This window comes from Anolis carolinensis, chromosome 1, assembly GCF_035594765.1.
Source record: "Anolis carolinensis isolate JA03-04 chromosome 1, rAnoCar3.1.pri, whole genome shotgun sequence".
NCBI classification, from domain to species: domain Eukaryota; kingdom Metazoa; phylum Chordata; class Lepidosauria; order Squamata; family Dactyloidae; genus Anolis; species Anolis carolinensis.
Genome location: NC_085841.1, coordinates 174,062,654 through 174,075,191, shown reverse-complemented (window position 1 = coordinate 174,075,191; position 12,538 = coordinate 174,062,654). Strand labels below are relative to the sequence as shown.

Here is a 12,538-nt window from a genome sequence, read left to right as displayed (position 1 = left end):
TTCTGGTGGCCACCTCATTCTTGTCACTAGGCTCTGCTGAGAATGTCAAAAAGACATCAAGGATGGAGCTTAGAAATCTGTCAGGACTGAAAGAGCTGCCCAATGATCTGGGACATGGATTACTACTCTGCCCTTTGCAATATATATGGCCTTGCTGATAAACCAATGAATTGGAAGTACTTTTGATTAAGTCCAATACATGCAGAAGCTTAGCTTGTGCTTAAATGGTTTGTGGATCACGCTAAAGAGCTACTGTCCACAATGGACTTTTTTAAAAGTACTTGCTTAGCTCTATGGCATCCAGCAGAACAATTTGTAGTGATATCTCTCTGCAGATCTTGCACATTAAACATACCAGGAAAGGGGATAACTTTTAGAAATTTCCAGTGATGGAAATGTGCAAGGAAGAAAATGGGATTTAGACACCTTCTAGGTTAGGTAAAAGTTTTCCCCTGACATTAAGTCTAGTTGTGTCCAATTCTGGGGGTTCGTGCTCATCTCCATTTCTAAGTCGAAGAGTCGGCGTTGTCCGTAGACACCTCCAAGGTCATGTGGCCGGCATGACTGCATGGAGCACTGTTATCTTCCCACCAGAGCGGTACCTATTGATTTACTCACATTTGCATGTTTTCGAACTGCTAGGTTGGCAGAAGCTGGGGCTAACACTGGGAGCTCACCCTATCCCTCGGATTCGAACCACTAACCTTTCGGTCAGCAAGTTCTGCAGCTCAGTGATTTAATCCGCTGAGCCATCGGGGATCTATTCTACACTGTCATATAATCCAGATTATCAAATCAGATAATCCAAATTATCGGCTTTGAACTAGATTAACTGAGTCTAAACTGCCATATAATCCAGTTCAAAGCAGATAATCAGGATTTTATATGACAGTGTAGAAGAGGCCTGAGCTAAGAGGACACTTTTCAATGGCTAGGGAGTTGGTTTTTAGACCATCATCCCTCCCACTGCTACTGCATACTATAAAAATGTGGCAAAAAGGACTGCTGTGTCAAAGTAAGGTACCAACAGGATTTTGGCTCGGGTGTTTCCAAGAACCAGAATCTTGGCTTGGAAAGAAATTCATCTGGTCCTGGCATTAGGCAGAGTGAAGATGCCATCTACTCAAGGAAGTCTACTGGATGTCATGGAAGGAGAACAAATTGTGAGTTATTGACCTTTCAGTTATTATCTTTTTAGTTCTAGAGATGGTGAAAGGGGCTGGTGAAAAATTCTGCTTCCCTCCTTGCAAAAAAAAAAAAAAAAAAAGCTTGGCAGGTGTTCATTTAAGGGTGGGGGGCACCATTTGATTTTCCACTTCTAGGAATGAGCCTATCCTGAGACAGGGGCCCCTTCTACACTGTCATATAATCCAGACTATCAAAGCAGATAATCAACATTATTTGCTTTGAACTTGATAATATGAGTCTCCTTCTAAATAAAATCCAGACAGATCCTATATCCCAGGATCTGATCCCAGGTTTCCTGCTTTAAACTGGAGTATATGAGATAATCTGCTTTAAACTGGAGTATATGAGATAATATGCCAGATAATCTGGGATAAACAGAAGTCCGGGGATCAAATCCTGGGATATAGGGCCTGTCTGGAAGGGCCCCCAGATGTTCTGGTTTACACTGGATTATATGGCATTGTAGACCTATATAATCCAGGTCAAAACAGATAACGTGGATTATCTGTTTGATAATCTAGATTATATGGCAGTGTAGAAGGGGCCTGGGTCAATAATACCTTCTTAAAGCATATCTCCATTATGGACATGTTTAATAGAGAAAAGAACTTTAAAATTGACAGGTTAACCATCAATGCATTGTGATCCATTCATGAAAACACTGGACTTTGCATTAATGTGAAAGCATTGGGATTTCCTCACTTTCCACTGAACATACTATATAAGAAGTGGCTCATATTGATCATGTGTTCCTATGTGGGCTCTCAGGAAGGAAGCCAAGCCCATAAGCCCATGCACCGAACCCATCTCCCTGCTTAGAGAAAACCCTTTGAAAGAGTAAACCCATGTCAGAAAATTGTGTTTTCTAAATAAATGGTCCAAAAAAAGAAGTGAAGCTTCTCAGATCTTAAAACACAATATTAAATGGGAATGGCCCCCTTATGCCAGTGGTAGGCCATACACATCTGTGACAAGCAGCTGTTAAATTCTTCTTATGTCCAGTAGAGGGCAATGATGACATACTAGAAAACAAAGAAATTGAAGCCATTGCCCAGCTGCCATCATAAGGCAGTAGATGCCATTGATGCACATTCAGCCTCAGAATTGCCATTCCTACTCCCAAAGTCTCACTTTCATGCGAATGACATGGATGCATGAAGAATGTACCTATGGATATTCTGAGACTTTGTGGGTCATTCTTTGCAAATAAAAATAGAAGTAGGGATGAACCTAGACTCTTGTGCAGTTTTTCATCTCTAATGCTACACCACTGCACGAAGTGTATTTTATGTTGTTGCTGTCAACATATTGCCAGAGTAGCACACTCCTGTAAACATTTACCTGTAAATACATATCAGGGAGTTGAGTACAACTCGTTCACAAGTTAGTGGATTGAGTATTGCAACCTCCATGTGCAATAAATAAGGAAACTAATGTGCTTTTCAGAGAGGCAGCAAGATCATCCGCTGTGTCCAAGGCCTGTTTATAGCCTTCAGAAAATAAGGGAAGCCCCAGGCCCCTTCTACACTGTCATATAAAATCCAGATTACCTGCTTTGAACTGGATTATATGTAGTGCAGAATCATATAATCCAGTTCAAAGCTAACAATGTGATAATCTGGATTATATGGCTTTGTCAAAGGGGTTTTAATCTGCAATTTGAGTGTTGAATTACTTCAAGAGCAGTTTTCAAATGCACTTGCAAATTTTGTGTTTCGGAATTTACTCACTTGGTTGCTAAGATCATCTTTTTCCTTGCTGTCTGTTCCTTCTGTTCCATGTGCTGCCTTGCAAGATGTTCCCCAACTGCTTTGGCTGGGAATTCCGTTTCACACGTGTAGCCAAAATCCCTGGCCAAATGTAAAGCTTCTCCTGTGAGCAGACAGAAAAGAATTGTAAATTCATAGGCCACGCTGAGCCGCTTGCTCGGTATGCATGGATTTTGAGCATTTTTTACCTACAAACCTCTCAGAACAACTTACACATGGTCCCTTCCACACAATTTACATTGAACTGGATTATATAGCAGTATGGACTCAGATAATCTAGTTCAAAGCAGATAATGTGGATTATCTGCCTTGATATACTGGGTTATATGACTGTGTGGAAGGGCCCTTGGTAACTTCAGTAATAGAAGAATGGGAAGATTCATAACAAGAAGGATGTGTGTGTGTTCTGTTTTCCTAGTTCTAAGTTCCCTTCTACACTGCCATTTAAAATCCAGTTTATCTGCCTTGAACTGGATTATATGGCCACATAGACCCATATAATCCAGTTCAAAGCAGATAGTCCATATTATCTGCTTTGATAATCTGGATTATATGGCAGTGTAGAAGCGGCCTACAGGTGCCTCCTGTAGCACTCAGTAGAAGAGAGAACATTGTTAACAATAGGAATGGAGAGAATGTTTGCATATATTAAAATTAACTTTTCAAAAGAAGTTTTGCAATGACCAGGAAATTCAGTGAGGAAAGTTCTGAATGTGACAAGATTCTTCATCAATGAGATATTGCACATTGTCTCTGAAAAAAATTATGCCTTTGTGAATGTATTGGAACGTGTGTATCGAAAAACACAATTATTTATTATTTCCCATATTTATATCCCACCTTTCTCAACCCCTGTGGGGACTCAATGCGGCTATCTCAATTATCTATTTGAGAAACCTTCTCCCTGAGCAGAAAATCCTGTTTTCCGGTGAAATTTTCTGAGTAACCACCAACCAACAGGGTGAAATTATGGCCCCTTCTAGTCAGGCTCTATATCCCAGGATCTGACGCCATGTTTTTTTGCTTTAAACTGGATTATATGAGTCTGCACTGCCAAATTATCTGGGATAAACAGACAACTTGGGATCAGATCCTGGGATATAGGGCCTGTCCAGAAGGGCCCTAAGTGAATTATTTGTTTTTACTGTCAAGACTGTAGGAAATGAAGATTTTTTTTCCTAGTCAGTTTTATGCCCGGGGCAACATACCTCATTTTTTTTCTTATTTAAAATATAAAGTTTATTTCTGCACAAAGAATATATCACTATTTTCCAATGGTATTAAAAATATTTTTAACCACAACTCATCACAGATTTAAAGTGCTGATTATGACCTACAAAAGGGCATATGGCTCAGGTTCAGGCTATTTGGCAAATCTCCGAAACTGGGGTGAAATCTTCTAAACTGGGGCACAGATGGCAAAATTAACACTACAAGGGTGTTAACCTTCCCCTATGCTATCCAAAGCATTTATAGATAGATAGATAGATAGATAGATAGATAGATAGATAGAGATAGATAGATAGATAGATAGATAGATAGATAGATAGATAGATAGATAGATAGATAGGAGTTATATGTAACCATGTACCTGTTCCAATTTACATACATATTCAATTTAAGAATAAACTTACAGAATCTATCATGTTCTTAATGGAGACTGGCTGTATTTTTAATACTTCTATGTTCAATTCTATTTTAGGGCCCTGCCACACAGCCCTATATCCCAGAATATCATGGTAGAAAATCCTACAATATCGGCTTTGAACTAGAATATATGGCAGTGTGAACTCAGATAACCCAGTTCAAAGCCGATATTGTGGGGTTTTATTCGGTTGTGTGGAAGGGGCCTCAGTGCTTATATGTCTTAGGTTTTGAATTGTAAATTTTAATTTTCGCATTTTTCACCACTTTGAACCTCTATTAAGAAAGGAAAAAGTGGCATCATCATCATGTATCAGGAACACCCACATCTATGCATTAAAATGTATATCAGCTATTGTAGCTATAACTTTGAATTCTAGGAATACCAGTAAAAACTTGCTGAACCATAGAAAGAGAGCATGGCAGTACACACAAACCTGCACACACACATCCATGTACAAATGCACACACAAATTAATGGGTGTATAAAAGAACTGACAGCTCTGCAGTAACATTGCCACCCCCTGATCTGAAAAATAAAGGAGCAGCAATAATCTGAAGACAGCTTTTAAACTAACAATAACTCTCAGTGTCGACAAGTCCACTCTTTCTCCCCAGTGTCTGATTACTCAAGTGTTTTGTGTGTTTGGGAATGATTTTTTCTTTCTCTGCCTATTTTCTTTTCCAAGTATATTGATTGTGTGGGTTTCCACTCTTTAATTAAATGCTGAAGCTTGTCTTAAATGAGCAGTCAGGGGAATAGCAAATACTGTGCGGGACTATCCAGGCCACATGATCTTCTGCAGAACTGTGCAGGCCCCCTCCCCAACGAATGCTCCTTCACTTTCAGACTGAATGCAAGATCCAGAAACTAGGAGCATCCAAGCCTGCTGGGATAGAAAAACACAACTAGTCCTATAATCTAAAGAAATATATTTATGGAAATACTGGATAGGCATTGAAAAAGCTTGTTTCTATGTAAATTGGGAGGAAACAAAACAAGTTTCTCAGCTCCATTTGGAATTGAACTACAAGAAACTGATGGGTAATGAGGGTAACAGTTAACATTAGTACAGTACAATGGTACATTACTGCAGTAACTTTTCCAAGGGTACCATAGTGCAATACAGTGTGAAAGTTTGCAACCATGTGGATGGGGCAAGTGGGTGGTGACATGGAATGAATCAGAGAGCTGTCATGGTTGGGTGTGGGGTGGGGGCAGGGGATCTGCAGAATCCTAGAAGAGTAAAACAGTTGCTACAGGTTATGTTCTGCTGAGCTGACATAAAAGTCACAGAAAGCAGAACATGGAAGGATAGCGTATACAGAGCACAATCCAGCATTTTCTAAGCAAGCATGCAACACTGCACCCTTACAGGTTCCATGTGTGCTTGTTCCTTGAAAGAGGAATTAAACATCCACATACTCCAGTCATTGGAAGTGGCTACTTGGAATGACAACTTAAGGATGCCAAACTCACAGAACCCTGTCTCAAGGGAAGTCTATCTCAGGCCTTGCCTGGAGATTTCTAAGAGGCCCAGCCAAAATCTTTTGGAAAAGCATTTGTGGTTCTCCAATTATGTTGTTCCCCATCTGTTGTTTTGTTCCTTTGATGAATTGGGTTTGAGGCTTGCTCACTTCCATACTCATGCTTCCTTTGTGGATTTTGACAAGATTTCAAGACTGCCAAAAACATTTGTTTCAGAACCCAAATCAGCATTTTAGGAAATGATGTTCTTTAGCTAGGATTTGTTTGGAACCAGACTGCTGTGAGTTAGTATTTCAAACCTAAGTCAACATGATCTCCTATTGGCTATTATTGGAAAGCAAAACAAAATATCTCTAACTTCGTTTTTCTTTTTCTTTTTGGCAGAATCATACAAAATGTGCAGGCACTGTAGCCCCTCAGGGGAGGGTTATCCCTGCCAAGTCGAAATGAATAATTACAGGGGTGCTTGTGTTATCCTCTTTCAGCATTTTTTAAAAACATAGAACTACCAATATCTTTTGAAGCAATTCTTGGAGGAATTGGAAGAAAACTGCAAGTGTAGTCCCCTCTTCCAAAGGAATCAAGGCCACAGAGTTTTATATTGGTTGCTGCAGTTTTTTGGGGCAACAGCGGCCTTCAAATTTGAATGGTGTTTTAAAAAAAGACTTTTTTGCCTTAGGTTCTTAGTGTTCAAGAAATGGTAAACATGATGGAGGTTTTCATCCTCTTTACCTAGCCCCCTCCCACCTCACTTATTTCCACCTAACAGTATTAACACGTGAAACTATTTGGGTTAAACATGCTTTAAGGGAAAATAAGGTAAAACTCTGAGGCCACAAAGAGCTGGGAAAGACTGTATGAATGAAGAAGAAGAGAAAGCTAAACCTACATGATCACATCCTTGACAGTGTCATGTGTCTAAGCAATTGTAGTACAGTAGAGTCTCACTTATCCAACACTCGCTTATCCAAAGTTCTGGATTATCCAACGCATTTTTGTAATCAATGTTTTCAATAAATCGTGATATTTTGGTGCTAAATTCATAAATACAGTAATTACTACATAGTATTATTTTGCATTGAACTACTTTTTCTGTCAAATGTGTTGTATAACATGATGTTTGGGTGCTTAATTTGTAAAATCATAACCTGATTTGATGTTTAATACGCTTTTCCTTAATCCCTCCTTATTATCCAACATATTTGCTTATCCAACGTTCTGCCGGCCCGTTTATATTGGATAAGTGAGACTCTTCTGTATATGGTTTTGAACAATAGTACACAGTGGGACTGGAAATGGCCATTCATGAAGTCATTGGCTACCAGTGTATGCTACTGATATCCAAAAGTGGCAGAAGCAGCGGCAATGGGAAGGCACCAGCAGTTTTTCAACAGATGGCTTCATGGACATCTGATGAATTCAAACATCAGGCTGAGTTAAGGTTTACTGGTTTGTTTGTTTTTTATTACTTAACTTCAAGATATAGCAAAGGAGGCATGGAGAACCTTACCAATCCAAGTCAGACTGGATCTACTCTGCCACATAATCCAGGTTCTGAATCCAGATTATCTGCTTTGAACTTGATTATATGAGTCTACACTGCAATATCCACTTCAAATAAGATAATTTGGATTCAGAAACTGGGTTGTATATGGCAATGTAGATCCAGCCTCAGTACGACAATTGAGTGCATCGGCAAGATGATAATATAACGTGAAATAGTATTGTGATAAGAGCAAAGGGTTAGGCAACCTACAGCAGTAACTTCTTTGGGATCACCTTTATGACAAATCCCTGTTTACACTGGTCTGGAGCAATGTGCCCTATTCTCAGAAATCTAGCTACGTTTCCTGGCTAGGTTTGATGAATCCCCCAGGTATACTTTAAGCCAACAACGCAAGGGTGACATGCTGTGAAGGTTTGACTACTAGCCTGGAGACACGCCAAGGCCATGTACTTTTCTTTGAAAGTTTTACTAGACACAAGCCATGCAAGGGCATCGTACCATGAAGGTTTGACTATTAGCCTGGAGCCATGCCAAGGCAATGTACTTCTCTTTGAAATTTTTACTAGACATGAGCCGTGCAAGGGCAACAGTTTGTGATGGTTTGACTACTTTCGCCTGCAGCTACAGAAAGAAATGCTACTTTCTTTGTCCTCTATATAAAAAAGAGCACATTCTTTACAGTGTAAATGAGCAGTGCACCCAATGTTCACATAGACAAACTTAGCCCCTGCCTTCGATAGACTAAAATTTACCTTAATCCAGACATGTGCAAAGGACTGTGACTACTTTTGAGCTGCATTGTTCTTGTGGTCATAGTGATTGTGTTTGCACTATGTTAACAGAACATTTTTCTGTTGTTTTAATTTATCAAAATAAGAAACAAGGGAATTCAGGGGGCAAGGATAAAGAGTATTTGCTTATTTTTAGTGGAAATAAAACCCTTTAGGGGGACAGTGGGCATGGCAGGATTCCATCCTGACTTGGCATCCAACACTATCACAAAGATGCTTGTATTTTGCAGCTGTTTATATTTTATGTAGCCTTTATTACACTTCTAGTCTTACTTCCCTCTCTCCCTGAAGCCTATATCTACACAATATATATTATTGGGCCAGACAAAGTAGTAGTAGTAGTAGTAGTAGTAGTAGTAGTAGTAGTAGTAATAATAATAATAATAACAATAATAAAACTTTATTTCTACCCTGCCACCATCTCCCAAAAGGCAGCTTACAAAGCACTCCTAATGTAACAATACATATAGTGCAATAAATACAGATATATCAATATCAAAGGAAAATATAATTTACATCATCATACATAAGTAAATAGGAAAGGAAGGTTATGTTTTCTTTTTTCAAAAGAATTTTCATAGAACACTGTCAGAGTCATAACAGTCTAGATCAGTGGTTCTCAACCTGGGGTCCCCAGATGTTTTTGGCCTATAACTCCCAGAAATCCCAGACAGTTTACTAGCTGTTAGGATTTCTGGGAGTTGAAGGCCAAAAGCATCTGGGGACCCTAGTTTGAGAACTACAGGTCTAAATACTAATGTTAGGTGTCACAGTAGTAATAAGAGGAACAGAGTCTTTCTTGGAAATAGCAACCTTCTTTAAGCCTCCACTAGTAATTTGTTTGTATATGATTCTGTCTGCTTACTGTATTGTATATGTACGCTTTGATAAGCAGCTTTCCCTTTTTCTCGATGTTTCTTGAGGTTGTGGGTGGGGCTGCAGACCACATGATTAGATCTGGGACTGTTGAGATCTGAGACTCCATTTTAGAACACAAAAGAAATGCTTTAGCCATGAGACAGTTTAGTGCTCAGACTATATTAGAGCACAGACTCCATGAGACCCCATATTGACTTTGTACCATTAAGAGCAAACTCATGTTGCTCTTGATTATAAGAAAGATGCCCTATGTTATCTGCACAGAGAAATTACTTCAAACCTATCTTTAACTGGATTGACAAATTATGTATCTATATGCTGAGTAAACCAGATATGTTACTTTTAACGAAGTCTACTTTATTTTTGTCTCTTGAGAGCATGATATAGAAACAAGATGTTTTATAGGAGAGTAGATGTTTTTGGGCACTGAAAAGAAACACTTCTGAAGAACTGCTGTTTTTGTGCATTGGCACATAATCTCTGTTCCTAACAGATCAGAGACAACTAGGTTATCACTCTAACAATTGAAAAGTCAAATTGCCTTGCATAAGTACATGTGGTCAAAGCAGATATCATGGGATTTTCTGCCTTGATGTTCCCGATTATATGTCTGTGTTGAAAGGCTCTTAGGCTTCTTCTACACTGCCAAATAAAATCCAGATTATTTGATTTAAACTGGATTATATGTCAGTGTAGACTCATTTAATACAGTTCAAATCAGATAATATGGATTATCTACTTTGATAATCTGGATTATATGGCAGTGTAGAAAGGGCCTTTATGGGTTTTTTTAAAAAACTCTCACAACATTTCTCTGAAAGACCTGGTGATAAAATTTGTTCTGGGATGAGAAGGTGCACTTTTCATTTACTCAATATTGCTCTCTTCTTCTTCTTCTCTCTCCCAATTCTAGATTTGTTTCTAGTTATTGTTTTTAATAGGTCAGGTAAAGATTTCCCCCTGACATTAAGTCCAGTCATGTCCGAATCTGGGGGTTGGTGCTCATCTCCATTTTTAAGCCGAAGAGCCGGCATTATCCGTAGACACCTCCAAGGTCATGTGGCCAACATGACTGCATGGAGCGCTGTTACCTTCCTGCTGGAGCGGTACCTATTGATCTACTCACATTTGCATGTTTTCGAACTGCTAGGTTGGCAGAAGCTGGAGCTAACAGCAGGTGCTCACTCCGCTCCCTGGATTTGAACCTGTGATCTTTCAATCTGTAAGTTCAGCAGCTCAGTGCTTTGACACACAACGCTACTGGGGCTCCATTGTTTTTTTAATATTCCATAGAATTTCAAAAGGTTTTTTTTAATGCAAAAGAGATTTTCTGAAGGAAGCCTAAATATTTTTTATGTTAAAAATAACATAAATGAGTATGTACCATAGTATGCACACAAATACATCTAATGCTTGCTTGCTCTTTTTTACATAAACACATAGTGTTTTGTGTTAGGAATGGAGGCAAGAGGCAAAATATTTAACCAAGGAATTTTAAGCTGATTTCTGTTTAACCCAAAGGGCCCTTCTACACAGCCATATAACACAGAATATCAAGGCAGAAATCCCACAATATCTACTTTGAACTGGGTTATCTGAGTCCACACTGCCATATATTGCAGTTGAAAGCAGAAAATGTGGGATTTTATTCAGCTGTGTGGAAGAGGCCAGAGTCAGCTCATTTCTTCCCGTTGTCTCTTCTAATGTCTTTTCTTTAACTTGATTGAGGATTGAGAGGAGAGAAAGTGTGGTCCCAGAAGGATATAAACAGGCAGGAAATATGTCACTTATAGCCAGGGCCGTAGCCAGAAAAAAATTTCGGGAGGGGTTTTGAAAATTTCGGGGGGGGGGGTTAACCCCTAGCACACACCCCTCCCCGCTACAAACCTGTCAATATCTGCTTGAGATAGTGCCTGGAGGGACTCTTAATGTTTTTTGTCTCATAGACTTAGCATGGGGATTTGGTTAACCAGTTAAAATTCATGAGTAAATCAGGTTTTTTTTATAACCTGAAATTTTTTTGGGGGGGGGGGGGTTGAACCCCTAACCCCCCCCCCCTCGCTACAGGTCTGCTTATAGCATCCCCCCATCTTTTTCTGTGGTATTCTGAAGTATTTCAAGAAGAATTTGCTTTCTTCTTGAAATTTGCTTTCTTTTTTTCTGAGGATGCCTGCCATAGATGTGGGCGAAACGTCAGGAGAGAATACTTCTGGAACATGGCCACACAGCCCAAAAGACATACAACAACCCTGTGATCCCGGCCATGAAAGCCTTCGACAACACATTGAATTTGCTTTTGTCTCAAAGTACACAAAAGGTACTTAAAGGCCTGGATCAAAAACTAAGGAGGCAGTAATCAAGGCTGTGTCCTACCTTCTACCAAGGATGTTAAGAGGGTGACATTGGCTGCTTTCCTTCTTCCAGCAGGCAAATTGAGACCCAGTCTGTCCAGTTTTTCTCGTAAGCAACGTCCTCCATTCTTGGATTTTGCTCTGTGAGGGGGACAGGGTAGAAACAGGGGGGAGAGAGAAAACATGTCATTTTTTTTGTTTTACCATTTCCTCCTCCTTTTCTTATTTCTACCAAATATCTACCAAATAACTGCATATTTGGGGCCTTTTTGGTAGATGTTGACAGAAGATTTCTGCAGTAAGGCTAGTGTCCTTTGGCCCTTGGCCACCTTATACTGCAAGACGCCCATGGCCAGATCTCTCAATATCTCATTTTTTCCCTCCAAAGGGTTTTGAGGATTAGTTGGATCAAGCCCAAGGCATGCAGAGGGAAACAGGCCAGGCTTTGGCTGCAGGTTCCATACATTATTTTGATACTGCAAATCACATGTAGAGGTGATGATCTCTGAAATTCCTGGAGTTTGCAATTTTGAAAGGTCTGTTGTTTTTACCAGAGTAAAATAGGAACATTTGGATTTACTTCCTTTCATGCTGTTATTTCATGGTTACTTCATGGTTATTTCATGGTTTGTTTTACCTGCTGATGGACCATATGCCAGTTCTTAGTTCCTTCAACCTAGGATTTCCCACCCTCTCTTTACTATGGAGATGTCTGTTAAGATGGGCCTCTCCACTATAAATGTCACAGGATTGTATCTACAGATTTGCCCAGATACTTTTTTTGTATGTGCAGGTGCACTTGAAAATGGCTTGAAAAATGCAGCTAGTGAAGAATCCTCCAAAATTCTATCTGGAAGCAACACTACATTATTTCCTGTTCCTGTTTTAATTTGAAATAGAGAGGAAAGAATATATTTGAG

General features: G+C 39.4%; 1 protein-coding gene across 3 annotated transcripts in view; it reads right to left on the bottom strand.

The window, feature by feature from the left end:
* The window catches only part of tfap2d (transcription factor AP-2 delta), a 63,839-nt gene that overhangs the window by 16,406 nt on the left and 34,895 nt on the right, over window positions 1-12,538 (bottom strand). For all 3 annotated transcript variants that reach the window (XM_062959251.1, XM_062959256.1, XM_062959262.1), the window contains exons 5-6: window positions 11,641-11,759; window positions 2,919-3,060 (exon numbers count right to left, since the gene is read on the bottom strand). In XM_062959251.1, the coding sequence (XP_062815321.1) occupies window positions 2,919-3,060; window positions 11,641-11,759 (261 nt within the window). The remainder of the gene's footprint in view (window positions 1-2,918; window positions 3,061-11,640; window positions 11,760-12,538) is intronic.